This window comes from Aristolochia californica, unplaced genomic scaffold (genome assembly GCF_029961685.1).
Source record: "Aristolochia californica isolate CCGP_79_NKW_82.1479 unplaced genomic scaffold, dmAriCali1.0.hap1 SCAF_9, whole genome shotgun sequence".
Taxonomy (NCBI): Eukaryota; Viridiplantae; Streptophyta; class Magnoliopsida; order Piperales; family Aristolochiaceae; genus Aristolochia; species Aristolochia californica.
In genome coordinates, this window is record NW_027182290.1 from 32,254,387 (window position 1) to 32,282,325 (window position 27,939).

The 27,939-nt window shown below is 38.0% G+C and overlaps 3 protein-coding genes and 1 long non-coding RNA gene across 11 annotated transcripts; 3 read left to right on the forward strand and 1 right to left on the reverse strand.

The window, feature by feature from the left end:
• Positions 1-20: 20 nt before the first annotated feature.
• On the forward strand, positions 21-3,135 carry LOC137941403 (fructose-bisphosphate aldolase 1, cytoplasmic-like). The gene is made up of 2 exons (XM_068786793.1): positions 21-116; positions 1,855-3,135. Exons 1-2 carry the CDS (start codon positions 89-91, stop codon positions 2,901-2,903), a joined length of 1,077 nt encoding a protein of 358 aa, XP_068642894.1. The 5' UTR covers positions 21-88; the 3' UTR covers positions 2,904-3,135.
• Positions 3,136-7,490: 4,355 nt separating this feature from the next.
• Positions 7,491-9,391, forward strand: LOC137941338 (3,9-dihydroxypterocarpan 6A-monooxygenase-like). Its single transcript, XM_068786704.1, has 2 exons — positions 7,491-8,407; positions 8,520-9,391. The coding sequence occupies exons 1-2, from the start codon at positions 7,502-7,504 to the stop codon at positions 9,171-9,173; spliced, it is 1,560 nt and encodes a 519-aa protein (XP_068642805.1). The 5' UTR covers positions 7,491-7,501; the 3' UTR covers positions 9,174-9,391.
• Positions 9,316-18,611, reverse strand: LOC137941339 (uncharacterized). 4 transcript variants are annotated; one of them, XR_011110391.1, is made up of 4 exons: positions 18,301-18,611; positions 18,008-18,107; positions 17,282-17,380; positions 9,316-9,678 (listed from the first exon to the last, which is right to left on the reverse strand). It is a non-coding gene; the product is annotated as an uncharacterized lncRNA (long non-coding RNA). The 4 variants fall into 4 exon arrangements; XR_011110392.1 differs by lacking the exon at positions 9,316-9,678 and adding an exon at positions 13,048-16,508; XR_011110390.1 differs by lacking the exon at positions 9,316-9,678 and having other exon boundaries at positions 16,520-17,380; positions 18,008-18,104.
• Positions 18,612-19,079: 468 nt separating this feature from the next.
• Positions 19,080-27,846, forward strand: LOC137940412 (uncharacterized). 5 transcript variants are annotated; one of them, XM_068785462.1, is made up of 10 exons: positions 19,080-19,288; positions 19,969-20,017; positions 20,950-21,101; positions 21,506-22,724; positions 22,821-23,115; positions 24,220-24,429; positions 24,610-24,783; positions 25,828-26,034; positions 26,123-26,236; positions 27,364-27,846. In XM_068785462.1, the coding sequence occupies exons 4-10, from the start codon at positions 21,880-21,882 to the stop codon at positions 27,706-27,708; spliced, it is 2,190 nt and encodes a 729-aa protein (XP_068641563.1). In that variant the 5' UTR covers positions 19,080-19,288; positions 19,969-20,017; positions 20,950-21,101; positions 21,506-21,879; the 3' UTR covers positions 27,709-27,846. The 5 variants fall into 5 exon arrangements, with proteins under 5 accessions (XP_068641563.1, XP_068641562.1, XP_068641564.1 ...); XM_068785461.1 differs by having other exon boundaries at positions 19,969-21,101; XM_068785463.1 differs by lacking the exon at positions 20,950-21,101.
• The last annotated feature ends 93 nt before the right edge of the window (positions 27,847-27,939 follow it).

Genomic DNA, 27,939 nt, shown 5'->3' on the forward strand with positions numbered 1-27,939 from the left:
GCACAATCGTTTCTCATTCGCTGTCCTCGGTTCCATTTGCAGCCGCACTCACTCTCACGTCGTTCTTGCCCTACAAGAGGTTAAAACGATGTCTGCTTACCGTGGAAAATACGCCGGTATCTGAGATTTACTTTTCATTGCTGTTTCTTTACATAGCTTTATATTTGTTCCTCTAATCCGATGTATCTATTTCGAAGATGGGTTTGAAGTTTGAGACTTGGATCTCGCTGTATGTTGGGTGATTGGCCTTTTTCTAGATCTTTTACGTGGTGTTGATCCTACTTTTGTTTGTTTTGTCGGATCCAAGTGTTTTTGTGACAGATTTGGATTTTCTTTCATCTCTTTGCGTCTTTTACCAAATGAACGACTTTTTTTTTGGACTGATCTATTTTTTTCGAGGAATAAAGTGGCCACGGTTGTTTTAATGTGAAAACGTAGCAACGATCTGTGATAGTTTGTATCTATTGTTGCAGTTTCCCTCTAAAGCGACTTCTGGCTTCTACCAGAACCAAAGTGAATGCAAGTTTCCTTTGTTGATGTTTTTAGACCATCGTCGACACTTTCTTTTATCTGCTTTTTTTCCCTATCCCAATGTATTACTAGTTGCAGTTATTGATCTCCTAAATCTTGAAATTCTGGGCGATAACTGCTCAGGTACTACTTTCCGCCAATTCATGTGTTTCCTTGAAAAGTTTACATGAAAAAGAGTCCTAGCTTTCTTGTTTCTTGTTTTGCATCATGATGGTGTTTTCGTTTCTTTTAACTTGTTTAGTAGCTAGAGTCAATCCATAATCTTGTTGCACTTTTCTATTTTTTACATATCTGTTTATGTCTACATCTGGAAGTAATTTCCAAAACATTCTTTCGTCCCCGTTATGAGCTTCTTCTCATCGTTATTTCGTCATTAAGGCACTTTTTTTATAAAAAAAAAATGTATGTATAGTCATTAAGGGCACTTAATACCCAGATATCGTGTTAAGTTGAATCCCAATTGTTTGCAGATAAGATCTTTCATATTCGACTTCTAGTAAACGTTTCTAGAATTCTTGTTTTCCAACAATTAGTGTTTCAAGGCATTCATTTCTGTTTCTACGACAGTAAAATTTCTATGGATTCCATTTCATTTATTTTCCCAAGTGCTTTATTCTCAACATATGCACACTTTCTGATAAGATCAGAACACTTAGTTGCATTTGGATTCTTTAAAATTCAACCGGAGTACCAAAACCACCTCTTTTTTGGCCATACTCCATGGATCCACCTCAAAAAAACTAATGAAGGAGTCATATCATGCTTCACAGCCTTAAATTAAAAACTTTGTCGTCTTATCAGTGTTAAATTGGTATTCATCTAGTATGGTATCATAGATAAAATCTCATTTTTTCTGTATGTCTACTAAACGGTTAGATTTGGGGAAATTCCAATAAGGTTTCGGATCATAACATTGCAGGATCCATATCCAGGTTCCTGATGCAAGTTGAACCCACTTTTGGGTGTTTGAGTTTAAACTTAATTCTTTTTAATGATCACATCTGAAATTTTCATACTGGTAATAGATTTACTCTAACATGTATATATTCAAGAAAAGAGTTACTTACCATAACCTCTCTTAGGTGAGACATGATAAAAAAAAGATGGATAGAACCTACAGATATTTTGTTACTAATTAATCTGGTATACTTTATTTGGGTCCAAAAAGTTCTTTATGTGGCTAAAATTTAGGTCTCATTTTTAAGCAGTCCAAAGAATTGGCCGAGTCCTAAATTATTAAGATAGTTTGCTTGGTTATGGGTCTCTTACTACCTGCTTGCTTTTCACTGTTATGTTTTAAATCTAACCAAATTTCACTTGCAGATGAGCTCATCAAGAATGCTGCCTACATTGGCACCCCGGGCAAGGGAATCCTTGCGGCTGATGAATCCACAGGGACCATTGGCAAGCGATTTGCCAGCATCAATGTTGAGAACATCGAGTCCAATCGCCGGGCCCTCAGGGAGCTTCTCTTTTGTGCTCCTGGAGCTTTGGACTACCTGAGTGGTGTGATCCTTTTTGAGGAAACCCTCTACCAGAAGACTGCCTCAGGGAAGCCTTTTGTGGACGTCCATAAAGAAGGGGGAGTCCTTCCTGGTATTAAGGTTGACAAGGGTACAGTTGAGCTTGCTGGCACCAATGGTGAGACTACCACTCAGGGCCACGATGACCTTGCACAGCGTTGCCAGAAGTACTATGCTGCTGGTGCTCGCTTTGCTAAATGGAGGGCTGTCCTGAAGATTGGCCCAAATGAGCCATCACAGTTGGCAATCAATGAGAATGCCAATGGGTTGGCTCGATATGCTATCATCTGCCAGGAGAACGGCCTGGTCCCAATTGTGGAACCCGAAATATTGGTTGATGGAACCCATGACATTAACCGCTGTGCTGAAGTGACTGAAAGGGTTCTTGCAGCATGCTACAAGGCCCTGAATGATCACAAGGTACTTCTGGAAGGGACTCTTTTGAAGCCTAACATGGTTACTCCCGGTTCTGAGTCTAAGAAGGTAGCCCCTGAAGTGGTGGCTGAGTACACCGTGCGGGCTCTTCAGAGGACAGTCCCTGCTGCTGTCCCGGCAATTGTGTTCTTGTCAGGTGGGCAGAGTGAGGAGGAAGCCACCTTGAACTTGAACGCGATGAACCAGTTTGAGGGAAAGAAGCCATGGAACCTATCATTTTCCTTTGGACGAGCCCTGCAGCAAAGCACCCTCAAGACATGGCAAGGGAAGGAGGAGAATTTGGACAAGGCAAGGGCGGCGTTTTTGTCTCGTTGCAAAGCAAACTCAGAGGCAACATTGGGCAAGTACAAGGGCGATGCTGCCAAGGGCGAAGGTGTCTCTGAGAATCTTCATGTCAAGGACTACAAGTACTGATCTGTCCTTTTTCTTCCGTTTTTTGTTTCAATTTTATCGTGAGAGTAGAGACCAGCGAGGTGGAAGAGTGTCTTCCTCTTGATGGAAGTCTTTAAGAATTTTTATTTGAGGACAATGACGATGTGTGTGGTGAAAAAATAGCGTCTTTTTAGGTCCAAACTAGGGGAAATTTTCTTTGATGAGGCTGAGGAAACCGTAATGAATAAGAAGTTGCCAAGTTCCATTATCTATATACCCTTTTGTAACTTTGCTGGAAGTCTGTCGGACAAGGAAGGAATTTTTCAGGGTTCTGCATACTTAGAACTGTTCTGTAGCCAAAATTTTGAGAAATAAGGGCTGATATGGATGTTTCTTGGAGTATAAAAACCCATTCTCTCCCCTAGAACTGAGATTTATTAAACGGTACCCATGCTTTCTCACCCGGTATGTCAAACCATGGTATCTCTAAGCATGCTGACATTTGCAGTTTCTCTGAGTTTTATTGGAGTTCAGATCTTCCGTCCAAAGCGCATTCTGAATTAAGGTGGTGTTGTGTGAAAACGAAGCAGGGGGTAAATTGCAAGGTGCCCTCTCCCTTTTGAGTAATTTTGCTCCTGATTTTGTTATATTTGACTAAACTTTTATCGTGATGTTTAGTGATAAAAAGAAAAGAAAAGGGCGATTAGATAGTGCAAGTAACGAGTTCAATTGACACACGGTTACGTTGGAAGTGAGCCTCAGCTGCTGCCTCTAAATAGCTCCTTCAAAACACAACTGAACTAGGAATCTTGCTCTATACCTATCTACTAAGCATTTATATTCAACAGTTCTTGCAGTTAGTTTATTCTTCCACCAGTAGAGTTACATGTGAATGCAGTGAACCTTTTGTAGCCAATATATTGGCTACCATAGAGAACCATGATTGAATCTACTTAAGAAATCAGCTATTTGTGACTATGATGTATTTGTGTTCTTCATTTTAGGTCAACTCAACTTTAGTTCGAATTTGAACATACCAATCCCATCCTCTTCTTATCAAAATACTTCCACCTTGATTTGTTATCTTACTAGTGATTTGATTTCAATTTTAAAGTTTCAACTCATTTCATGTTCGCGTATTTTTACCTAGTGTAAGTGAAATTGAATGAGTTAGTATAAGTGAAAGTGAAAATAAAAAACTTGTTGGTGTTAGTGTGGTAGATGTTAAGTGTACCGGAAAACGTTATCATGTGTTAATGCCCAAAATAAAAAAATATAGTATAAAAAAGAGAATCAGTTACTTTTTATAATATACCTAAATAGATAATTAACCAAAACAAACATGGTCAATATCCTAATAAATAATTTAATGTAGTATTAAAATATATTAATATATTAATTAATTAAATAAAATATCTTATTAATAAATAAGATAGATTGCAGTTTAGTCTAAATTAATATAATAATTACATATGATAATTAACTGGTGCACTAATTAATTATAAATAAATAAATAAAAATTAAAAATATAACAATAACGAATATAATAAATAAATAAATAAATTATTTTTTAATAACAAAAAAGATATATTTATAAAATATATTTTCACAAAATTAAAAATCATTAGTTTAATTAACGATTAAAAAAATAGAATAATGAAACAAAAATAGTTGATCAATTGCTTACTTTAATAATATTTTAATTACCGTTCTTAAATCACTAATTTAATATAGTAATAAAAATAATAAAAATAATAATTTATTTTATTAATAACAATAGATAGATTTTTATGTATTATAAATTAAAAATATATTTCCACAAAATAAAAATTCATTAGTTTAATCAATGATAGAAAATAAAATACTTGATCGATTGCTTACTTTAACAATATTTTAATTACCACTCTTAAATCACTAATTTAATATAGTAATAAAATAATAAATATAATAAATAAATAAATATAATATTTTATTAATAACATAAGATAGAATTTTACGTAGTATAAATTAATAATCTATTTCCACAAAATTTAAAATTATTATTTTTATTAATGATAAAAAATTAGAATAATTAAAAAAATACTTGATCAATTGCTTATTATAACAATATTTTAATTACCACTTTTAAATCACTAATTTAATATAGTAATAAAATAATAAATATAATAAATAAATATTATATAAAATTTTATTAATAACATCAAATAGATTTTTTATGTAGTATAAGTTAATAATATATTTCCACAAATGTTAAAATTATTAGTTTAATTAATTATAAAAATAAAATAATTAAATAAATTTTTTGATTATAAACAGAATTAGTAACGAAGGAGCGGGAGTGATCAAGGAGGAGAGAGAGACTGATGATAGAAAATGCCCAAGCCAAGTCAATTTCCTCGATCCAAAAGTTGGAATTCAACACTTGACTTACCGGAGTCGTCCCATCCTTCGGAGTCAATGTTGGCGATGGAATAAGGTATAAAGAGCCAAGCAAGAACAGTGACGGCTGGTGAATTGGCTCCATCTATCTTCTTCAAAGTTCAAACATATTTGATATCATGGTGATTTTCACTAAATTATCTAAATTTTTAAAAATATTTATAAAAATAATTAATTCATAATTTTAATTCTAAAAATACACAACTTTGACCGATCAACTTCCGATGTGTAAAGTCCAATGCAACACCTAAGCTGTCACTTTAGCAGTTACCACATCATCACGTCTTTTTTCTCTTTTGTAATTTAAAAAATATTTTGATAATATTAATTTTAGGTTTTAAAAATCTTACTAGTTGGTACACAATTCATTATTTTTTATTTATTGTAATAAATAAAAAATATATTTTATATAGTAAAACATATACCAACAAATATGATTTTTAAAAATAAATAAAATTTTAAGTAGAAAATATCTTAATTCAATAATGAAAGGTATTAATTATATTAAATTTTAAATATTTAATGTATTTTTTGTTTTTTTATTATAATAAATCGTAGGTAATAAAACATACTCCAACAAATAAGATTTTTAAAATCTAAAATTAATGTTTTTTTTAATTTTTAAAACAACAAAAGAACTTAAATCAATAATGAAATAAAAATAAGGAGAAAAAAGGCGTCGACATGGTATAAGTTTTGTATATCGGTAAATGCTGAAGTGCCACGTTGGATTTTATACCTGGGTAGTTAATCAGTTGGTTGGATATTTTTAAAATTAAGTTTGTGAATCGGGTGTTTTAAAAAAATAAATTAATTAGGCCTTTAAGTAAAATAAACAAACATAACATCAATTTCCTCGAACTCGACTCCGCATCTCAAAATCCCGAGCAATATCGGGTTGAGTCCACCGATTTCGCAACGGAGAATAATCATATTTATAAATTTATTTTATAGAAAATATTATGATTTCATTTTATATTAGATTGTCAATTTTATTATTTTAAAATTTCTAACACCTAAAACAAAATAAAACCCTAACACACTACCATTTTACCTATAATGCATGTACTTAAAATTAATATTTATATATATAATTAATGATATTAATTATAATTTCTATTAATTATTATGTTATTACTATCATTAATTAAATTGGTTAAACTTGCTGTTCTTACAAAAAATAAAATAGTAATTTAAATTAATAATATTATTCAAAATATTATTATTATAATTTTATTATGAGTTTTCATGAACTGTCATATTATTAAATTATTTTATTAATATTATTATTGGTGCATCTAAGTTTATTAACGTGACTTTACAACATTTTTTTAATGCTAACTCCAGGTGACATGAACAAATTTAGGTTTTTTTAAAATTAAGTTGTTATTTTAATAAATATTTTATTTTATTAAATTCCCGACTGCGGGCTTGCCAAGTTAGCGAGTCAAGCGTGAAAGATACGGAACTGATGAGTCTTACCGCTATGATTTGACGTTTCATCCGTTTAGCCGCCGGACAAAGAACTAGTCCCCCCACCTTCCCTGGTCGGCCGGGAAACAGTAGGAAAGAAGTGGAAGTGGAAGTGGAAGTGGAAGGAGGAGCTCTAGTCGCCGGTCGTAGTGAGGATGGGCTGGAAGAGGAAAGACGCAAGAGATCTACCTATGCCGGAAAGAGAACTCGAAGGAGATCCGACCGCAGGTCGTGGTGGAGATGGGCAGGCTGTAGGTTTCAATGGCAAGTTGACCAGTTACAAGGATTTCAGATTGGGAATTTTAGGATATTTTTTTTATCATAATAACATGATTTTGATCGGTCTAACTGTATATGTATCAGTAGGTTGTAAACTGTATATTATCTTTTTTTGTTGTCAGCATCTGTTGGCGGAGCTTTTTCATTAGGAATCTTTCCATTCACCGCCGGTGGTAGAAAACCTGTAAACAAAGCTTGCAATTCCTGAAGATTACGGGCAAGGGAAACAAGGAAGATGGGACTGGCTTTTCTGCACGGCTTAGTCAAACAAACCAGTGGACTTGAAATAAAAGAAATATCAGGGGTCTTGAATGCTTGACTAGTCTAAATTGTATGCCTATAAATAAGTGCACTCATTTTCCTCGGCAGCGTAGAATTGCAAACAGTCGAGTGAGGCCAAAGCTCCTCGTCTGCTACTGTTCAATTCCATGGCGATGAGCGTAGAGATCATGCTTATTATCTGGTTGATCGCTACGCTCTTCATGTATTCCTTTCTGAAACGCTACCGCAATCCTCCATCCGTGCCGCTTCGTCAGCCACCCAGCCCTCTCGCTCTGCCCATCGTCGGTCACCTTTACCTCTTTGGACCCCTCCATCACGTTTCCTTTAGGAACCTCTCTCGACGGTTTGGTCCTCTTGTTCGTCTCCGTCTTGGCTCCCTCGGCTACCTTGTTTCTGTCTGCTCCCCCGCCTTGGCGAAGGAGTTCTTCAAGACCCATGATATTACGTTTGCCTCACGGCCTCGGCTCGCCGGTCTGGAGTATATCGGAGAGGGGGATTCACGATTTGCGTTTGCCTCCTACGGGCCTTACTGGAAATTCATGAAGAAGCTCTGCGTAAATGAGCTCTTCTCAGGCAAAAAACTCGACCGGATGGCGAGAATCCGGCGGGAGGAGATACACTGGCTCTTAGGCTCTCTCTCTGAGAAAGCCGGGGCACAAGAGCCGGCCGACATGGAGGCCCTGCTCACCGCGCTTACTAACAATATTATTTGCAGGATGGCAATGAGTACACGATGCTCCGGGAACATGAACGACGCCGAAGTGTGCAAGAAGGTGGTGCAAGAGCTGATCGAGATTGCCGCAAAGCTGAATTTAGTGAACGTGTTAGGCTTTATTGGAAGCATGGACATACTTGGGTATGGAAGAAGGCTGACAGATGTACATGGGAAGTTTATGATCATGGTGGAGAGGATTATGAAGGAGCATGAAGAGAAGCAGAGGAAGAGGAAAGAGCAGAGCGGTGGTGGGGTAGAGGTTGAAGAGGAGGATTTGATGGATATTCTTCTCGGTGTTTCTCGAGACGAGAATACAGAGATAAGATTGCGAAGAGATGACGTCAAGGTTTTTCTACAGGTAAGGAAACGACTAATTTCTTGTTTGTTTTTTATACCAAAACGGAAAACTTTTCACATTATTGATCAATAATTTATGTATCGCCGTTTGATAAAACTCCTCTCTTCTACAGGATCTCTTCATTGCAGGCACAGAAACAGCATCGGTGGCGATGCAATGGGCTGTAGCGGAGCTCATCAACCAGCCCCGGGCATTCAAGAAGATGAGGGACGAGATCGAAGAGGCAGTTGGAAAGACCAGGGTGGTCGAAGAGTCAGACATCCCCAATCTCCCTTACGTTCAAGCGACGCTCATGGAAACCCTCAGACTCCATCCGGCTGTGCCACTAATCCTCCGTGAGTCCAGCCGGGATTGCACCATAGCAGGCTTCGACATACCGGCGAAAACCAAGGCTTGCATCAACATTTGGGCAATCAACAGAGACCCAGATCACTGGGAAAACCCAGACGAGTTCCGTCCCGAGAGGTTCCTCAACTCCGACGGAACCATAGGAAACTCAGGCGATATGAAGGGGCAAAACTTCCATTTTCTCCCGTTCGGAGGAGGACGGAGGATGTGCCCCGGAGCTTCTCTAGCTCTACGAGTGATGCACGTCGCAGTAGCAGCCATGGTCCAGTGTTTCGACTACAAGCTGGCGGGGGGAGCGACGAAAGTTGACATGAGAGAGCAAGGAGGCTTCACCCTGCGCATGGCGCACCCACTGCATTGTGTCCCTCTTCAACGCATCAACCAGTCTTTTTATTTATGTACAAGGAAGGAAGACTGAGGAGAGATCTGAACCCAGGTCGAGGATGATCCACGGTCGTAAACTAAATCTCTCTCTCCGGTCTCTCCCCTGTAATGGAGATCTGGCCTCGATCTCTTAAATGTTGACATGTGCATTAATGAATTCCGAGCAGCTTCCTGAACTATGTTTGGTCCCCGGGTGGGGGCATTAAATTCTAGTCCGATCAACCAGTGCCATTATACAAGTATACTCTTACAAAGAAGCAGACAGTCAGGCATGAGAGGATAGAATACAATTTTTATAAGTGGTTGAACTCAGCCTGACAAAGAGTCAACTCAACTCTATGAATTGAATAACATTATCCGCTCGGCTCTTAATCATGTCGCTACTGTAAAACCATTGACTTCATCTTTTATAATCAAGTTTCTGCTGCTAAACATGACCCGACTTTGGTGCCCTGACTGATACGTTGGACAGTGGGCTGGTGGCGGCGACCTATTGAAAGATCCCTTGCAGTTTTTTTAACCTGTTCCCCTTGAAAAGTCTGTAAGCATGAACATCGAAACATATCTCAAATTCTATGGCTAACACTGTAATGTGATGTGATATATGGGATATAGCAAATAATAGTACAATAGAATAAATTAGTGCCTAAGATTGACAGGTTTTAACTTTTATTGAAACACCTCTTAAGAAATCTTAAAAGTATAATTAAATTAAATGTTTCTCACTTAGTCACTGTCGGTTCATATAAAATAACATTGAACCGAGTTTTACTCTAACCTGATTTAATTATTTCGAACTTTAACTTGAGTTGAGCCTAACTTTGAAATTAATAATTTTAATCCAGCTCAAACCGAGTTCCATTTAAAACTTTACAAAAATTATAGGTCTCAAGTTTGAACTCCAATATATATTTAAATTTTTTAAAAATATATATATATATATATTACATAAAATTGGGTATATATTTTACATAAAATTGGGCATAACCTCTACTTAAAATTGAGCATAAGGGTATCATTGAATCTAATTGAGTATGAACCTTCCTATGTTCGAGCCGAACTTGATTTAAAGATTTCGAATACGAGCTTGAGCCGACCTAGCCGAGCCTAATAATTTTAACAGGAATTCAAGCTTGAGGTTAACTTACATTTAATATTCTACATAAAATATATGTCAAATAAATTATCTATAAAATTATGCATACATTTTAAAAAAAAGAATGATAGGGGAGGTTCGGGATTGAATTTCGATAATGGATTAGAAACCCACCAATATTAATCTTTTTTACCCCAAATGTTGTTTAACTTATTTTGTAATTTTTGAATATGGCCATAAATTTACTATGGCCTCCTTAGGGCCCCTGATTGAAAATTTATATTATAGAAAAAACTAAAAATATTTTTCCTTGGATACACATTTCCAAAAAAAACTTTAAATAAAATCCTATTACTATTAGAAAATTATTAAAAAATTACTAGAAAATTACAAGAAATATTTAAAAATTTTCTTAGGAAAGTTAAATGGACCTCTTATTGCCTCTTTTAGGGAAATAAATAAAAATTAAAAATCAATCTAATATATTACTATACTTATTGATAAATTTTTAATCAAATAAAATGTCAAACACAAAATTACTATGAAAATTGCATCATGCTAAGAGTATTATAGCATCAACTATCAAATACTTATTCAATTTTTTTCTATATGATTTTCTAGGCCATCTTGGCAAGAAAGTCTTACTTAGAAAATTATATGATTTTTAATAAGAATTTCTAATTAAAAAACATTTCTAAAAAGCATGAGGCACTAATGGACCCTATATTTCTACTAAAAATGTTTTTTCAACATTTATTGAAAAAACCAATAATAGTCTTTAGAAACGTATTTCTACTAAAATGTCTTTTCAATTTCTTCAAGAGCCATGAGGAATGGACAAAAAGTTTTTTTTTTACTTTTTTATGATCTTGCACGTGTGACTTTCACACGTGCGAAATCGTCTTGCGCGGGGTTTCACAAGTTTATGATTTCACATTGCACGTGTGACTTTCACACGTGCGAAATCGTCTTGCGCTGGGTTTCACAAGTTTATGATTTCACACGTGTGAAATCGACTTTACGTTGGGGGGGGGTTGTGTGGGAGAGACACCATTGGGAGAAAACGGGAGGAGGACTTTATCCAAACCTTCCCCCATAGGTATATTTATAGATATCAAAACTTCAAATATTACAAATATACTCTTCACCCTACTAAGAGTGAAGAAGAGACAGGAAAAATAAACTAATTACATCAATATTTATATACAAAGATTACAGGTGAATTAAATCAGTCTCATATATCTCCAAAACTATTGTTACAGAGGATTTATTCCTCCGTTTTTATGGATTTGGAAGACAGTTCGATGGAGGAAGAAGTCCTCTGGAAGATCTCACGCCAATAGTGCCCCTCAAGTTGGTGTGTATAAATCTCTAATACCCAACTTGTTAAGTGAGTTGTAGAAGTTCTTAATGCATACTGTTTTTGTAAGTATATCTGCCAACTGGTCTTCAGATTTAACATACATAAATCAAATTATCTTTGCCTCAAAGTTTTGCTTGAGGAAGTGTCGATCTACTTCCACAAATTTAGTTCAATCATGTTGAACCGAGTTATGCGAAATATCAATAATCGCCTTATTATTGCATAATAAGTTTATCTCACAATTTGGGCCAAAACCAATTTTGGTTAATCATCTCCGAAGCCAGAGAAGCTCACAAAGACCCTTAGCCATCCCATGAAACTTAGCTTCAACACTTGATAATGTTACCACATTTTGTTTCTTACTTCTCCAGGTAACTAGGTTCCATCCAACGAACTTAAAATACCCTAAGGTGGATTTTCTATCTAAAATATTCCCTGCCCAGTCAACATTTGTATAACCTTTAATCTTTAGGTGATATTTTTTTTAGAATATAAGTCTTTTCCTAGGGGAGGACTTTAGATATAAAAGAATTTGATTCACAACATTCACATGATCTTCACTTGGACAATGCATGAATTGGCTTATTACACTTATGAGACGAAGGATGAAGCCATGGTATGGCCAGACACCAAAGCCAAAGACTGTGCAAGTCTAGTGCACAACAATAACAACGACGACCAAGGTCAAGTGCAATGGCACAACCCAGAGGGGTGCACGCATATGGCCGACTAGGCAGCATTTGCTGAGGAAGAAGACTTACTTGAGCTTGCCAGACGGATGACCATGCAGCAAGATGCACAACGACCCTAGCAGCCCGACCAACAATACTACATATGCGATATCAGGTCGTGTATGGGAGAGATAAATAAGTTTCCCAACTAACCTCTGGCATCTTCTTTTGTCTGTTGGCACTTGGTCTGGGTATTTTCCAAATTTGTGATTTGGGATTATTGAGGTATCTACAGGCTTGTACTCCAGTAATCCAACTTCTAATTATAGACCTAGGATATTTTTTGTTGGGAAAGAATATGCCTTGCTTGGACCTAGCAACTTCGATTATTAGAAAATATTTGAGTCCTCCCAGATTTTTCATCTAAATTTTTTTTACCAGTTGCACTTGAAGTCTTGCTATTTCTTTTGGATAATCTCCTGTAATGATTGTATCGTCTACATACACTATTAAACTTGTTACTTTACCTCGTTGATGCTTTAAGAATAGCGTATGATCTGAATTACTTTGTTTAAAACCATATTTTCGCATTGCCAAACTTAACGTCCCAAACCACGCTCGAAGAAATTGCTTCAAACCATATAAAGTTCGGTGGAGTTTGCACACCATCCTTACTTCAGAATTTGCTATATATCCTGGAGGAACATACATGTAGATTTCTTCTTCAAGATCTCCATGGAGAAAGACATTTTTAACGTCAAATTTTTGCAGCGGTCAATCAAGATTAGCTACAAGAGATAACAAAACTTTATTAGTATTCAATTTGGCCACTGGTGAGAATGTCTCTTGATAATGCATGTCATATGTCTATATATATCCTTTTCCAACTACCCTTGCCTTGTACCGTTCAACTGCTCCATCGGATTTGTATTTGATGGAAAATACCCATTTGCACCCCGTTGTTCTTTTACCTTCAGATAAAGGAAGAATACTCCAGATCTCAATTGTCATTAATGCCTCTATTTCTTCCTTCATAGTTTGAGTCCATCTAGGGTCTTTCAGAGTTTCATCAACACTTGTGGGAACATGGTGTGAGGAGAGTTTATTTATAAACTTCTTGAGGGGTTTAGACAGTTCTTTTGTAGACACATAATTGGCAGTAGGATTTTTCGATTTGTTTCCCTTCACTTTGGGGGAATATCTGTTTGGTGGTTTGCCCCGATTGCACGTGACAGGTAATTCATAGCCAACATGAGTAGCTATATCATTAGAATTCTGAGGTGTGACAGGATTACTTACCTCAATGACATTTTTAGGAGATGGGTCATTGGATACTGAGGAGAAAAGGAGTACTGCTTCATCAATTTCTGAGGATATCTTCTTTGGATCTGGTTCTACAGTGGTCGCTATATCAGTGTCTATGAACCAGTCAAATGTCATCCAATTCAACTATTTTTCTCGTCTCTCCCCCTGACGAGAATAATTGGATGTAACGGACGAGTAGAAAGTTTTGGATTCAAGAAATGTGACATCCATATGTGTGCTGAGTAGTTGGATCGTAGCAACGATACCCTTTTTGATAGACCATATATCCCAAAAACAGACATCGAATGGGACACGGATCAAGGTTCAAGGGCTGGTTTTTTTTTAGATTAACAAACACAACGTAGCCAAAAAATCGAAGGGGGAGCATCAGCATCAAGGGTAATGAAACATAATTTGATAAGGCCTGCAAGGGAGTCTTAAACTCAAGAATTTTGGAAGGCATGCAGTTAATGAAGTGGACGGCCACAGTAACAACATCAAACCAATGATGACTAGGCACTTGAGCCCCAAGAAAAAGAGAGAGCCCGAACTGTTTCAAGAATGTGGCGATTTTTTCTCTTTGCAATATCATTTTGCTGAGGAGTTCGGGGGCATAAGATTTCATGAATAAGTCCATAGTGTTGAAAATAATCATGGAACTGGTGATTCACATATTCTCCACCATTATTAGATCGAAGAATTCGAATGTTGGCGAAGAATTGAGTTTGGATCATCTTATGAAATGATTGAAAGGTATGAAAGACATATACTTGTGTTTCAACAAGTAAAATTAAGTCATTCGTGTACAATCATCAACAAATATGACAAAACAATGGACACTAGACCTAGAATTTGTGGGGGAAAGATCCCACACATCAGAGTGAATTAAAGTGAAAGGATCATCGATCTTATTCATACTTAACGGATAATTGGCCCGATAACTTTTCGCTAGAATGCAAGTCTCACAGTTAAAATCCATAACTGACAAATTCAAAAATAGATCGGGAAACATATGTTTCAAATACCCAAATGAAGGATGACATAATCGATAGTGCCACAACAGAATCTGTTCCACTTTGAGGTCATTCGGGTGTTGCAGGTGATATGCATGGCTTGCACTAAAATCTTCCATGTAATAGAGTCCCCTCCTCTTAGTACCACGCCTAATGATCTCCTTGGCGAGAATATCTTGAATAAGACAAAATGTAGGGTAAATAAGAACAACACAATTCAGGTCGTCAATAACTTTACTCACTGATAGCATTTTGTGAGAAAGAGAGGGCACGAGTAGTGTATTAGATAATGATAGGGTTGGTGATAACATCACTGTTCCAGCCCCTGTTACCCGAAATATAACTCCATTAGCATTGGCAATGCTAATCCGCCGATGAGCAGAGTGCTGAGAAAAATCATTTGCATCAAATGTCATATAGTCTGTTACTCTAGAATCAAGTATCTACGCTCTACAATCAGTCTCTCTAATAGATCTTAGGAGAGCAATACCTGGGTCCGCATCCGTCTGAGGAGGTTGAGGGAGATTGTTGCTCAAATACCCCAGTTTGTCTTTGTCTTAGATATACATCTAAAAAACTTGGGATAGGTTCGAGTCAGGTCCAACTCGAGTACAATCCAAGTTTGGTTTGACTTGAGTCTGATCCGAATCTGGTCCAGGTGGAGTCTTGGTTTGAGCCTGGTATGAGTCAAATCTAGTTCGAATCTGGTTCGGGTCGAGTTTGTTCTTATCTGGTCTGGTCGCCGAGTCTGGTCCAAATCCGGTCCAGTCCAAGTCACTGGGTTGACATGGCTTCAGGTTTGGTCCGAGTAGCAGGGTTGACTCGGCTTCAAGTCGGCTTCTAAGTCCTATGGTCGCTGGGTTGATTCGCTTTGAGTTCGGTGCGGTCCGATCCGGGATACCAGGTTCGAAAATTTCCGCTCCCTATAGGGAGGATTTAATTCCAAACCTTAGTCGTCCCAGCGACGCTGGTTTCTAAACAACGCGGGACGGGAGGTTTGACGTCGGGAGACCAGGGTCCATCGTCTCTGCCGGCCGTTGGAGGAACGACGTTCCGTAGGTCAGAGGCTTAGCCAGAGTCGCACACGTCGGCCGACGACATAAACTTCCGAAAAAAGGACGGGGAATTTCTCCCTATATAGTCGCCAAACGGGAAAGCTTCTCCCTGCATCGTCGCCGATCTCTGGTTATCCTGCTGTGATACCATGTAAAATTCTGTAAAATCTATCTTTCTTATTTCATATAAATACATCCATATTTATATACAAAGATCACAGGTCTGGTCCCTTGGATTATCTCCGAAGCTATTGTTAAGGAAGAATTCTTTCTTTGATGGAAGATAGTTCAACGGAGGAAGAAGTCCTCATATCGAGGATCTCACGCCAACACTAATTTCTCAGAAATCTTGGGGAAGAAAAAGGTTCATCGCAGGGAGGGATAAAAAAATTTATTGACGAGTCCCTGGGAGGGATAAAAAGAATAGCAATTTGAGATTTTAGATTTGCAAGCTTTAGAGATACTAAAGGAACGTTCATATTTCAAATCATGTTGGAAAAAGGGGGAAAAAATTAATATAGAGACTACACTGTATGGTCTAACCAATAATAGGATGCACCTTTTACAATAAGTTCTTGAACCGAGCAGTTCATGCTGGTTTGTTATCTGGTTCATGGCGTAAGTTCAACCAACTTTTAATGACCTCAATTTGAACTAGATATAGAGAAGAAAGACTAATGATAATAAAGGAGACAGAGTGGACCGACGACCGAGGGCGTTTGCCGATGGATGCTCTGTTTGCGATTTAGACGAGCGCCATAAGAGGTTGCCCAGAAGACTAGCACTGTTTGCAGTGCCGAAGAAGAAAAAAAACTGGATCGATCAGAGGGAGAAGACGTGGATGTCACCGACGTCCCGTGCCCGATCTAATACCATAGAGAAAAGAAAATCTTTCGTATTTACATTGATGGAGACAGTTCAATTTATAGATTACAGAGAGAGATTAAATAGAAGAGAAGATAAACATTACAGTTATCCTTGAACATCAGTATCTAGTAGGATACGTATCCTTTGAAGTTACGTTAGATCCTTTTTTCTCCATCGCTAGAGATGTCTAAATCCTGTTTGGGTCAGCTGATTCATGCCCAATGCGTTTGAGCAATTCCCATTTGGGAGAGTATTTGTTCTGTTTGGTCCTCGGGAGCAAACAGAACTATATGGATTGTTTGAACATGAAATGTGGAAGTCAAAATTCTAATCTAGAGTTACCCAATGATAATCTGATCAGATACTGTCTGTTACTCCTGAATGTTTATGTGCTTTATTGTTAGCTAGCCTGTGGGTTGATGTCAAACATGAAATTATAATGCTATTAATCCAAAATGCCAGGTAGGTTTGTCACCAAATGAATTCACTTTTGCAGCTGTTCTCACAGCTTGTGGCAGAGTTAGTGATACTGACCTTGGTAAAAAGGTCCATTCTCTCTTGATTAAGAGCAGCTTTGAGTCGCATATAATAGTGGGCAGTGCACTACTGCACATGTATGCAAAAGGTGGCTAAATTCATGAAGCTAGATTAGTTTTTAGCAGTTTACCCCAAAAAGATGTGGTCTCTTGCACAGCTGGGACTTGATGATGAAGCACTAGAATAGTTCTGTTAGTTGCAGAAAGAAGGAATGCATTCAAATTATGCTACTTACACTAGTTTTTGACTGCTTCATCTGGTGCTGCTGCTTCAGATTATGGTCGGCAGCTTCATAACATGATCATTCGGTTGGAGTTGCCATTTTTATGTTGTCCTGCAAATTTTTTTGATTGGCATGTATTCAAAATGTGGAAGCCAGAAATATTCGGTAATTTTTTTTGAAAATATGCATGAGAAAACAGTGGTTACTTGGAATTGTATGCTTCTGGGGTATGCAAAGCATGGATTAGGGGAAAAGGTATTATAACTTTTCACATTAATGAAGAGTGAAACAAAATTTAAGCCTGATATTTCAACTTATATGGCTGTTTTATCTGACTGCAGCCATGGAGGATTTGTAGAAGAAGGTTTAGATATTTTTACTTCAATGGTGTGTGGGAAAGATGTACAACCAACAGTCCTACATTATGGGTGTGTTGTGGATCTGCTAGTGTGAGCTGGGTGATTAGAAAAGGCTTTGGAATTTATAAAACAAATGTCATTTGAACCGACAGCATCTATTTGGTGATGACTCGGCCTGGATCTTGAACAATACCGACATGAATTGTGAAATTTAGGTTCGATGATGAGCTCAGTCATGGATGTTTCGGACGAGACATTTTGAAGGAAAACTAATATAATATTGCAGTTTACTACAGGAGACACAGATTTCAACTCGATCAGTCTCCATGGATCTGGAATCGAGCGAGTATGTGAATGGCGAAGAAGGATCGATACGCACCAGGGTTCATGAATCACGATCTGATTTCATCGACTGTCCTCCTGGTTTTTATAATTCAGCACATGGATTCGTGTCCTCCTCGGTCCAGTCTCCAGACCTGCTACAGAATTAATAAGCTCAGTCAATTCTACTATTATAGTTCAATCCTCCACTGTCGAAGACCGCACTTGGGATTCCTCATCGTCATCTAATTCAAATCAAAGAACCACCTTTTTTTAAAGAAAAGAAGTCGAAAAGAAATAAAGGGAAAGAGCGGAGCGGTTTCGTTTTAAAAGCTCCGTGAATTTCTTTACCAGGCTTCGTCGAGCAGCAGGAAGACAGCAAATTACAGAAAAATCGCTCCTGGTTTTGTTTACTTTTCCCCACACTGTCCTCTCGCTGGGATCCACGAGTCGCCGCCGATGCCCCAAATAATAAATGAATCGAGAGCGTGGCGTGGAAATTTCTGTGCAGAAAAATTCATATCAGATAGCCTTTCTGGATCTGTTCAAGTCGAAGCGGACAAGGCGTCTGCATCGGCATCGCTAGTGGAGTGGCTCGCCTGGTGACGCCGCCTCAGACCCTCCTGTCCCCAAACATATCAACCACCAGCTTCATCCACTCTCTTCACTACATTATTGCTCCACCGTCACTGGTCCCATTTTCAGACAAATAATTTAATAAGACCACCTCATTAGCCCATCCACTCGAACCAGGTCGGCCAGGTAGACCGATAAGCTCCATCCAGAACCCAAGGGCGGAGAGAAATGAGAAATGAGAAATGAGAAATGAGAAATGAGAAATGAACGGACCCCGATGCTGTTTGTCCTCCGTTGTACAAGAGTCGCGGTGCATGATTTGGTGTTTTGTTCACTAAGTGGGTCCGATCTTCATTAACCAGTTTTTTTAATCGAGCTCTTAGGATTATCGAGCAATTTCTAATTAAAAGCGGATCGGAACCTCCGGTCAGTATCCACCGACAGGGCTTCACGGTCATGTCAAACCCGCCGTACTAACAGCTGGATCTTTTAAAATGACGTCCGCAATCGACAGCGCTATCATCATCACAAGCTCCAAAAGATGCATGTTTTACGGTGATAGATATTACGAAATTGAATTGAAGAGCTAGATGTTGGTTTGATGTCTCCGGTTTAGTTTTGTCCATACCATTGGACGGATTTCATGGCGCAAGAGTGAATCTGGTTTGATTGCCAATGATAGTCACCGTTCTTGCTGGACGAATGCGCGAAAGTGAGACTCGCATTGGCAGCTGCTGTCTCGTTGAGGCCACAAACAATGACGGTGAGTTTCGGCTCGTCTCTTTGAGGCTTTCTGGACGTGAGACTTTTGTCGCGCCTTTCTAAAATTCCACCTCTGAGCAGAATGCGACGAGCTGTCATTTTTTTTTTTTTTCGCTAGGAATCGCCTGATCTTGAGTTTTATTTTGCTTCGTTATGGAGTTCCCGATGAACTTGCCGTCTTTGCTGTGTTAGTTTCACACTGACCTGCACGCTTTCTTCATAGCTTGTTCTTGTTTCAATTTAGTGTTTCTTGCTACGGTTTCGCTGAAGGCGCTCTTCCACTCGGCTGCTTGACGCTACATAGCTGAATGCTTGAACAAAGTTTTGTCACTGAACGTGGGTCGTTTCTGTGAAAATGCGGATTTGAAGGTTTCTGTTACTGCATTCATGTTCGTGTCTAGTGTTCTGTTTGGTGCACCTGAAATCAGCATTTTGGGAAATTAGACTCTGTTTGCCATGTGTAACATCCTAGAGGATTCCATTCCGAAATCTGAATTTACCCACTTCAAGCGCGATTTTTGTCATAATTTTTCCATTCTTTTTGTCGATCGTTGTGAATTTCAAGTTCTTCCTAGCTAGGTGCAACTTTTTTTTACTGGTAATTGTCAGAATTGAGAAATGCTTGGACATCGTCTCTGTTGACTATATCCGCTTACCTCGCTTGCGCTTTCATTTGTCCAGATTTCCAGGAGTTTACTGGGACGGAGTTAAATCTTTATGAATCCAACAAGTTCGTGTTCTCCGCATCTCCTCTGTGTCAAACTGTTTCTGTCCTCCTTCGACGTGCAAGGATCTACTGATTCCACTTTTCGATGTTTTGCTAATGAGAGCATGTGGATTTTCTGCTTTTCTTTATACTTCAATTTGGGTCCAGACCTACATTTCAGAAATTCTTTTGCAAGAAAAAAATCCCAATAAATTGGTCTTGAAATAGGTGGTAGATGTAGATCTTTGGAAGCTGAGAGTAAGAAAGTGATTCCATTTAACTTGTCTTGATTAACGGAATCGTATACTAGTAAACATATTTAATGCAAATCAGAGTGGGAATAAAAAATCAAAGGGCTACAGCGTCTTCCCATTTGTTTTCTTGATTCTTATAGTTCTTCCATAAAGGTATGGTACAGTTCTTTGGTTTCTTTGTTCTGATTCTAGCTGACATGTTTTTATTCGTGTACATATTTGGATTGGGGAATAGTGCAATATTTCGACCTATTGAGTCCCTGACATAGAGATAGTTGTCCTAGTTACAGCCATCCGTTTATCTTTGGGAATAATATTGATATTTTCAAACTATATTTTATACACAATGCTCAGGAGAACATGTGGTAACTCACAACTGAGTTTCAATCGCTCTTTCCTATTTCTCCCTACAAGATGAATCAGTTAAATCCTACTGGTTCCTAGTTGGAACATGTACTAAACTAGATTTACATTTTTAAGTAGTTTGCTGTGGAAAATGTCTTTTTTTCTGGAATTCCTAATTTTATCCTCTGGGAAGGTACTGGATGTTCATAAATGTCCTGCAGATTTTACAAAGCTTAAGTTTGGAGCACAAATGCCAAACTCACCTATTTTTATAGTATTCCCTTTACCTCAATTAATAAAGGCTTAGGGGAATCAATGTTTCTTTTTACTAACCCATTCTTTGAAATTTACCTTCAGCATTAACTGATGCTTCTGAGTACTGCTATAATCTCATTTGCTATACAATTAAGCCTGGCTGTCAGAAAGCAGTTGCTGACTAAGGGAATTTCTTTTTTAAATGTTGAAGAATCCAAGATTTTTTAATCTAGAGGCTTTTTGGCAGTCATCAGGTTTGCAACAAGTAACTTTGCTGAAGTTCATTCTTGATCTTTTACCTTCTTCCTGTTAAGTTATTCATGTTACCTTAAATACAACTTAAGGCATCTGCTCTGTTTGAGTGTGAAAAGCAAAACCATGTACCTTCTAGTGCCAAAATAATTTTCACATTTAGCTAATTTCTAAGTCATCTTGAAACTGTGCTTTGGTGGTATTTCTATTTTATTTGACATTATTAATTTCTAGGTGCTGGAATCTGCTTGGGTTCCAGTGCATACTTGCATTTCTCTTTGGTGATTCATCTTTAGCTTTGTTCTCTTCCCAGTTTGTCTTTTCATGCGGAAGCTGAGAATTTGTACCCCTTTAATTTCTAGCTTCTGAATTATTATTTAAGAAGTTTTGTTGTTTGTGCTGGCAGAGGTAGATCAGAGAAAAGTAACTTCCAAGTAAAGTTCTCTGGACTGCAAAGAACATATGAAGAGTCCTCAACGTGCTTCTGAGTATCCATTAATTTATTATGGTCATCATTTGCCTTCACTATCAGTAGTTTTGCTTGTGTGTACAGTTTGAAAAGGGTTGAAGCAATGAAAATATGAGAGACAAAGAAGAAAGGCAGGTGCCTCTTCACAGTAAGCAAACTAAACAATCTGGTCGAGACAAGAGCAGAGCTGTGAACAGCAAGGAAGTCAGCTCTAAAACTTCTCTTTCAGAACATCTACTGCTACAATAGAGAGTGATTTGAATGTCCGGACAGACTCATCTGACATTTATGAGGAGATAGTTGTACACTATATGGATGACATGGACCGATCTGAGGAATCTGTTGTGGATGAGAATGACAAGTCTGAGCAGATCACTGGAGATTCCAAAGTCAGTGAACTATTAGAGAGAAAAAATGGAGAGGAAAGAGAAGATCGTTCAAGTGATGGATGCAAGGACGGAGAATCTGATGGTGAGGCTGTTAGTGATTCTTCACCATCACAAGGGGAATCTCAAACCTTACCGGGAAACAAGAAGGAGCGACCTTCCAGAGTTCCTAAAAAGCTGACAAACCAGCACTTGGGAGAGAGTGGTTCTCGTGCAGGGAGAGCTAGAAATGATAGACAGGGAACAAATGCACTGCAATTCAAAACATTGCCAAAGCAATCTCAAAATGGGCAAACCAAGATCATGGATAACAAATCAAAGAACATGAAAGTCCATGCCCAGCCTCTATCAGAATCATCTGAAGGAAGCGATGACAAGGCCAACGAAGAATTCAGGGAAATAGATCTCCTGGATGAAGCACCAAAAAGTTGTCACAGTGTTGAAAGAGATGATGAAGCGGCTGATACTCTTGGGAATGGTTTAGGTGAAGATCAGGTAAATGCTAAACAAAAGATAGAGGAGATGGAGCTGAAAATAGAGAAACTAGAAGAGGAGCTGAGAGAAATTGCTGCCCTTGAGATTTCACTCTATTCTGTAGTTCCAGAGCATGGGAGCTCAGCTCATAAGGTTCACACGCCTGCCAGGCGTCTTTCAAGGCTTTACATCCATGCTTGCAAGCACTGGACGCAGGACAAGAGAGCCAGCATAGCAAGGAATACTGTGTCTGGACTTGTACTGATTGCCAAGTCATGTGGGAGTGATGCCGCAAGGTGTGGAACCTAGTTCATCTCTAAACTTTTGTGTCCAAGTTTTATTGCTCTTTTGTTTGATTGTGCACTAATATATATATAATGTTCTTCTCAAAGAAGGTTGACTTTCTGGTGGTCAAACATAATCGTCCTTAGAGAGATCATTTCTCAAGCTTTTAGTAGTTCGCACCAATCAGATCTGATTGCAAGGACTATTGAGTCAAATGGTGGTGGAAAAAGGGAAGGGCAGCCTTCAGTGAAGTGGAAAACTAATGGCATTAATAAACAAGGAAAATTTTCCGGTTTTACTCAGTTTGAAGATGATTGGCAAGAGACAAGCACATTTACAACTGCTCTAGAAAAGATTGAATCCTGGATTTTCTCCCGAATAGTTGAGTCCGTGTGGTGGCAGGTAAAAGTAGTAAGTTTTCATTTTTATCACATGAGTGTGTGCATGAAAATCACTGTAGATGTTTAACATGAATGGTGAAGTTTTAGACATTTGGTTTCTAGTCCTCTCTTGGGATTAGACACCCACTGAGGTGAAGTAGGGGACTGATGCTATCAGGGAACTTCATTTGATAGACATTACTATGCTATCAACTACAATAAGCTCGCTTTTCTTCTTAACTTCTATTCGTCTACAATAAGATTACTTTTTCTCTCAATTAAACTCTCTCAGATAGCGATTAGGTGCAGGTACTGTCAAGTATCCAATTGACATTTTGAATTGCATATCTTCGTTCCATTAATCTGGGAAGTAATTGATTTGGTCTGTAGAATACAGCCATGATCTCTTCAAACACATGTCTTTACAGAAGCTGCATTGGACACATGATATGATAATTTTCAGTTAGGCTGTTGTGTGCAAATGCAATTTGCATCTGAAGTGTGAGCCACATGAAGTTGCCTGACCACCTTTTCGTTGTACCGTTTCTGTATTCATCCTTCACTTCTTCAACCTCTACACCTGTGCTACAAGTACTATATTAGTATCAATCGTCAAACACTATTAACCCTACTCAAGTGGAAGAGTTTTAGCCTAAAATAACTTTTATTTTCTTTCGTCATTTACTATGAAATGCTTGTACATGTTTGAACAACTACCAGTGTATGGTTTGTGGATCAAATTGTTATCAGTAAATTTGTGCTTGCTGCACATTTGCAAAGCTGGACTGTTATTCTTATTATTGTGTAATATGGTGCCTTCCTCTATCCACTGTAATGTCATTATTCTTCAATATTTTTTATCTTCCAAGTGACATGACGATATATGCTTGACAAACCTGTTACTTAAATTCTTTAGACTTGTATTGGACCAAAAAGAGTGCACTTCCTACCTTCTCAACGTTTAACTGTAGATATTTCAAATGTTACCATCCAGATGTGTTTGCATGTTATAATCTGCCCCTGAACAATGACTTAATTTGTGTCATTGAGTTTTAGTAGATTTGTGTCATTGAGTTTTAGTAGACTGTTTTTATATCTAAATGCATTCTTTTCTTTCTTTCTTCAGACATTAACTCCACACATGCAATCTCCAGTAGAGGATATATACACAAAAAAAAGCTCTTTTAGATTGCATGGACCAGCATTGGGTGATCAACAGCAAGGCAGTTTTTCTATCAATCTTTGGAAAAGTGCTTTTCAGGATGCCTTCCAAAGACTCTGTCCTGTTCGGGCTGGGGGGCATGAGTGCGGTTGTTTGCCTGTGCTAGTAAGAATGGTATGACATTTATTACAATTCCACTATTTATTCACATGTTTTGTCTCTTATTGTCATTCCTAATCTCAAGTGCTGCACCTTTAGTGCATAATGATGATTTGAAGCAGTGCATCTTTCAGCGACTTCTTAACTTGAATTTTCCAACACATTTATATAAGAACAGTTTGTCTCTGTGAACAGGTTATGGAACAGTGCGTGGCCAGATTAGATGTTGCAATGTTTAATGCAATTCTTCGTGAGTCTGCCCATGAGATTCCAACTGATCCTGTATCAGATCCCATCATTGATCCCAAAGTTCTGCCTATTCCAGCTGGAGACTTGAGTTTTGGATCTGGGGCACAACTCAAGAACTCTGTATGTACAAATGACTTTTTTCTTTTTACTATAATTGATCCTGATCATGGTAGTGTTCATTGGACTGGAAGCTAGTTGAATGCTTTTTTTGTGAATTAACCTGTGGACGAGAGGAAAATTTATCTGTAGTTTCTCCAGTTATAAATGATCTTTCATAGAATATCATTACTAAAAGCATATGAAATTGTTGCCTTTGTATGGAAGAAAGCAGGCAACATCGATTTGAGTCTACTTTTTCTACTCTCTCTCTCTCTCACAGTAGGATTTCTGTGGCTTGGTTACATCATTGCTTCAATTTTGAGTCATTGGATCTCTCTCTCAAAAAAAAAAATATATATATAATGTTTTGACCATTGACTAGCTGTTTGCCAATTTCTGTGCTTTTCATGTAGCTGTAATCAAACTAAAGTAGATCAAGATTGTTCATGAAAGTTTTGCCTGGTATTTCACCAGGATTTTGATTGCTTCTCACTTGTGAGTTTCAGATATTAGTACCACAGAAATAAGAAAGGATTCAATATTATCACTTGCAGCATGTTTTGTCAGTGAAGCATGTCTTGCAGACCATTTGATCTTTAATGCTTTGGTCAACAAGGCTTCGACATCCTAGACTAATATCATCTAGAGTTACCATACAGCTAAAAGCTATTGCTTGTGCTAATTCATGGGAAGCAACTTGACCATGCTCTACTGGATTACACTTTTGAAATTGTTTAGTTCATTTAATTTGGTTACAAAAGATGGATCTGGCTCTCAGGGTTGTTCCTTTCTTTCATACTTTATCGTTTCCACTTTTGTTGTCCCTTGTCTTTAGCAGAAATTGGTCTTTGTCATCTTACTGTTTTCGACTCTCTTTTCAATGAAATTTTCATCATTTATAAAACCAAAAAAATCTGGGTTGCTTTGCCTTATCTTTTTTGCCATTTCTTTGCATCCTTGGAAACACTAACTGCGGTTCATTATTTTCTATGATAGTCTGGACAGTAGTCATCATTATGCAGCATTTGATTACATGATAATCATTGTGCTGTTACTACCTTACAGGTTGGAAATTGGTCAAGGTTTCTGACCGATCTATTTGGTATGGATGCTGATGATTCCCTTAAGGGTAATGAAGCCAATGGTGAGGATGAAGACGGGTATAGGAAAGGAGATGAGGCAATACCCAAATCCTTCCGTCTTCTCAATGCTTTGAGTGATCTTCTGATGCTTCCAAAAGACATGCTTGCTGACAGATCCATCAGAAAAGAGGTGAAATAATTTACTTCCGAAGATTTCTCATCATTTACTCCATATTATCGGTTTCTGAATGACCTGCTCTGGCTTGTTTGTCAATTAGGTCTGCCCAACACTGGGACTACCTATAATAAAGCGGATCCTCTGCAATTTTACCCCAGATGAATTTTGTCCAGATCCTGTCCCAGGGATTGTCCTGGAAGCACTGAACTCAGAGGTATAAGCAGCATCGACTCTCATTTGCCATTTCTGTTCAAATGATTTTTCAACTTTCTTAAATATTTTGGTTAGTCTATGTTAAGACAGGTAAAAAGAAAAGGTCTGAAGTGCCTGATATAGGCACATGTCTTGTGAGAGGATTAACCAAAATATGGAGTAAAAAATTGCTTGTCAAGTGGTCCAGTGTGGAGGATTACTAAACTTGTGCATATGGAGTAAAAAAATTCAATCTGAACGTGGAATCTTATCTCATATACCACAGTGGACAAAGCAAATATTTTCATATCTTTTCCCATTCTTGCTTCCCTCTACTTATCTGTGCCCTGTCTTCACTCACCCTTTTCACTTTCATTCTTTTTTTCTCCTCCCTCTTTCCTCTTCCCCCCTCTTCTCTCTTTTCATCTCTATCCACCACCATCTTATGAAACTTGTAAAGCTTTCCTCCCTTGAACTACTTCTCTGGTTCTCTGTAGTTTTTCCTTTAAGTGATCCACATCATCTAGAAAGATAATAGACTTGATGCAATCCCAAATATCGTTTCTTGGGATAGTCTGGTGGTTCCAATGGTAATATTCCACTCACTCAACATATGACACAAATTACAAAAAATAAAGAAAAAGATATACCAGAATAGGTCAGGATGGCACCCTTACAAATATCTGCTTTCAAAGAGTATGAAATTCTTCAATCTCTAACCTGCTTCTCTCTGTAGTGATTTCTGTAACGAAACCTCTTTTCATGTTGTCCGTTGGGAGCCTTATCTTCCAACAAGCGACGGACCCATGTGATAACCACCGTGAAAATAGCCAATAGCTACAGCTCTGTGAGAAAACTCCTCTACCTAATTTACCTTGGCCTTGACAACCATTACTTGTTTGCGGTCATCCGCCTGTTGTGCTTGTTGTGGTGTTGTCCTCAGCACTGTGACCACCATTGACTTCAGCCCGGGCTTCGCTGTTGGTGATCTTTGTTCATCTGCTCCAGATGCCCACAATGGTTTGGGTGGTTCTGGATGGCTGTCCTGTTGGGCTGGGCACAAACATAGTATCTAGGATTTATTTGTCAATGATAAACAGTTGCATTATCTAGGAAATGTTTACCAGTATATTCGTATTTTGAATACAGAGCCTGTTGGAAAGACGACAATCAGACAAAGACTTGATTAGCAGTTTCCCTCGTACTGCGGCTCCTGTTGTTTACTTTCCACCACCACCCACAGATGTGGCAGTGAAGGCGGGGGATGCTGGAGGGCAAAGCACAGGTGGAGAGAAATGTATCGATTGTACAAAGGGCAACACGAGTGATGAGGAATTGGAAGAATTGGATTCTCCACTAGCATCCGTCATTGACAAAACTTCATCTCCTCGTATGAATGGAGAAAATGGGAAACACAAGGATACTGTTTCAAGTGTGTCTCGAAGTGGAATGTGTGTGAGATACGAGTTACTACGTGAAGTTTGGTCTGCTTGAATGCGAATGTTATCTCAGAATTTGTATCTTGTATATGTAAAAAAAATTAAAGATTAGAGATTGGAAGCAATGGTATCGAATGTGTATTGTAAAAGAAAGACCAGTTGATTTGCAACAAGAGCTATTTTTCCCCTTCAATTAGTATACTCCAGATCAGATGATCTAACTGATCGAAAACAACAGTCGGTAGGAAAAACAGAACGAAAATCCCAAAAACCACATATTTGAACC

Bases quoted from the DNA above. Each gene is read 5' to 3' on its own strand.
- LOC137941403 (XM_068786793.1), top strand. From the start codon at position 89: ATGTCTGCTTACCGTGGAAAATACGCCG. The intron at 117-1,854 runs GTATCTGAGATT...TTTCACTTGCAG, and splicing joins TTACCGTGGAAAATACGCCG to ATGAGCTCATCAAGAATGCT.
- LOC137941338 (XM_068786704.1), top strand. From the start codon at position 7,502: ATGCTTATTATCTGGTTGATCGCTACGCTCTTCATGTATTCCTTTCTG. The intron at 8,408-8,519 runs GTAAGGAAACGA...TCTCTTCTACAG, and splicing joins ACGTCAAGGTTTTTCTACAG to GATCTCTTCATTGCAGGCAC.
- LOC137940412 (XM_068785461.1), top strand. From the start codon at position 21,880: ATGGATGACATGGACCGATCTGAGGAATCTGTTGTGGATGAGAATGAC. The intron at 23,116-24,219 runs GTAAAAGTAGTA...TTCTTTCTTCAG, and splicing joins TTGAGTCCGTGTGGTGGCAG to ACATTAACTCCACACATGCA. The intron at 26,035-26,122 runs GTGAAATAATTT...TTTGTCAATTAG, and splicing joins ACAGATCCATCAGAAAAGAG to GTCTGCCCAACACTGGGACT.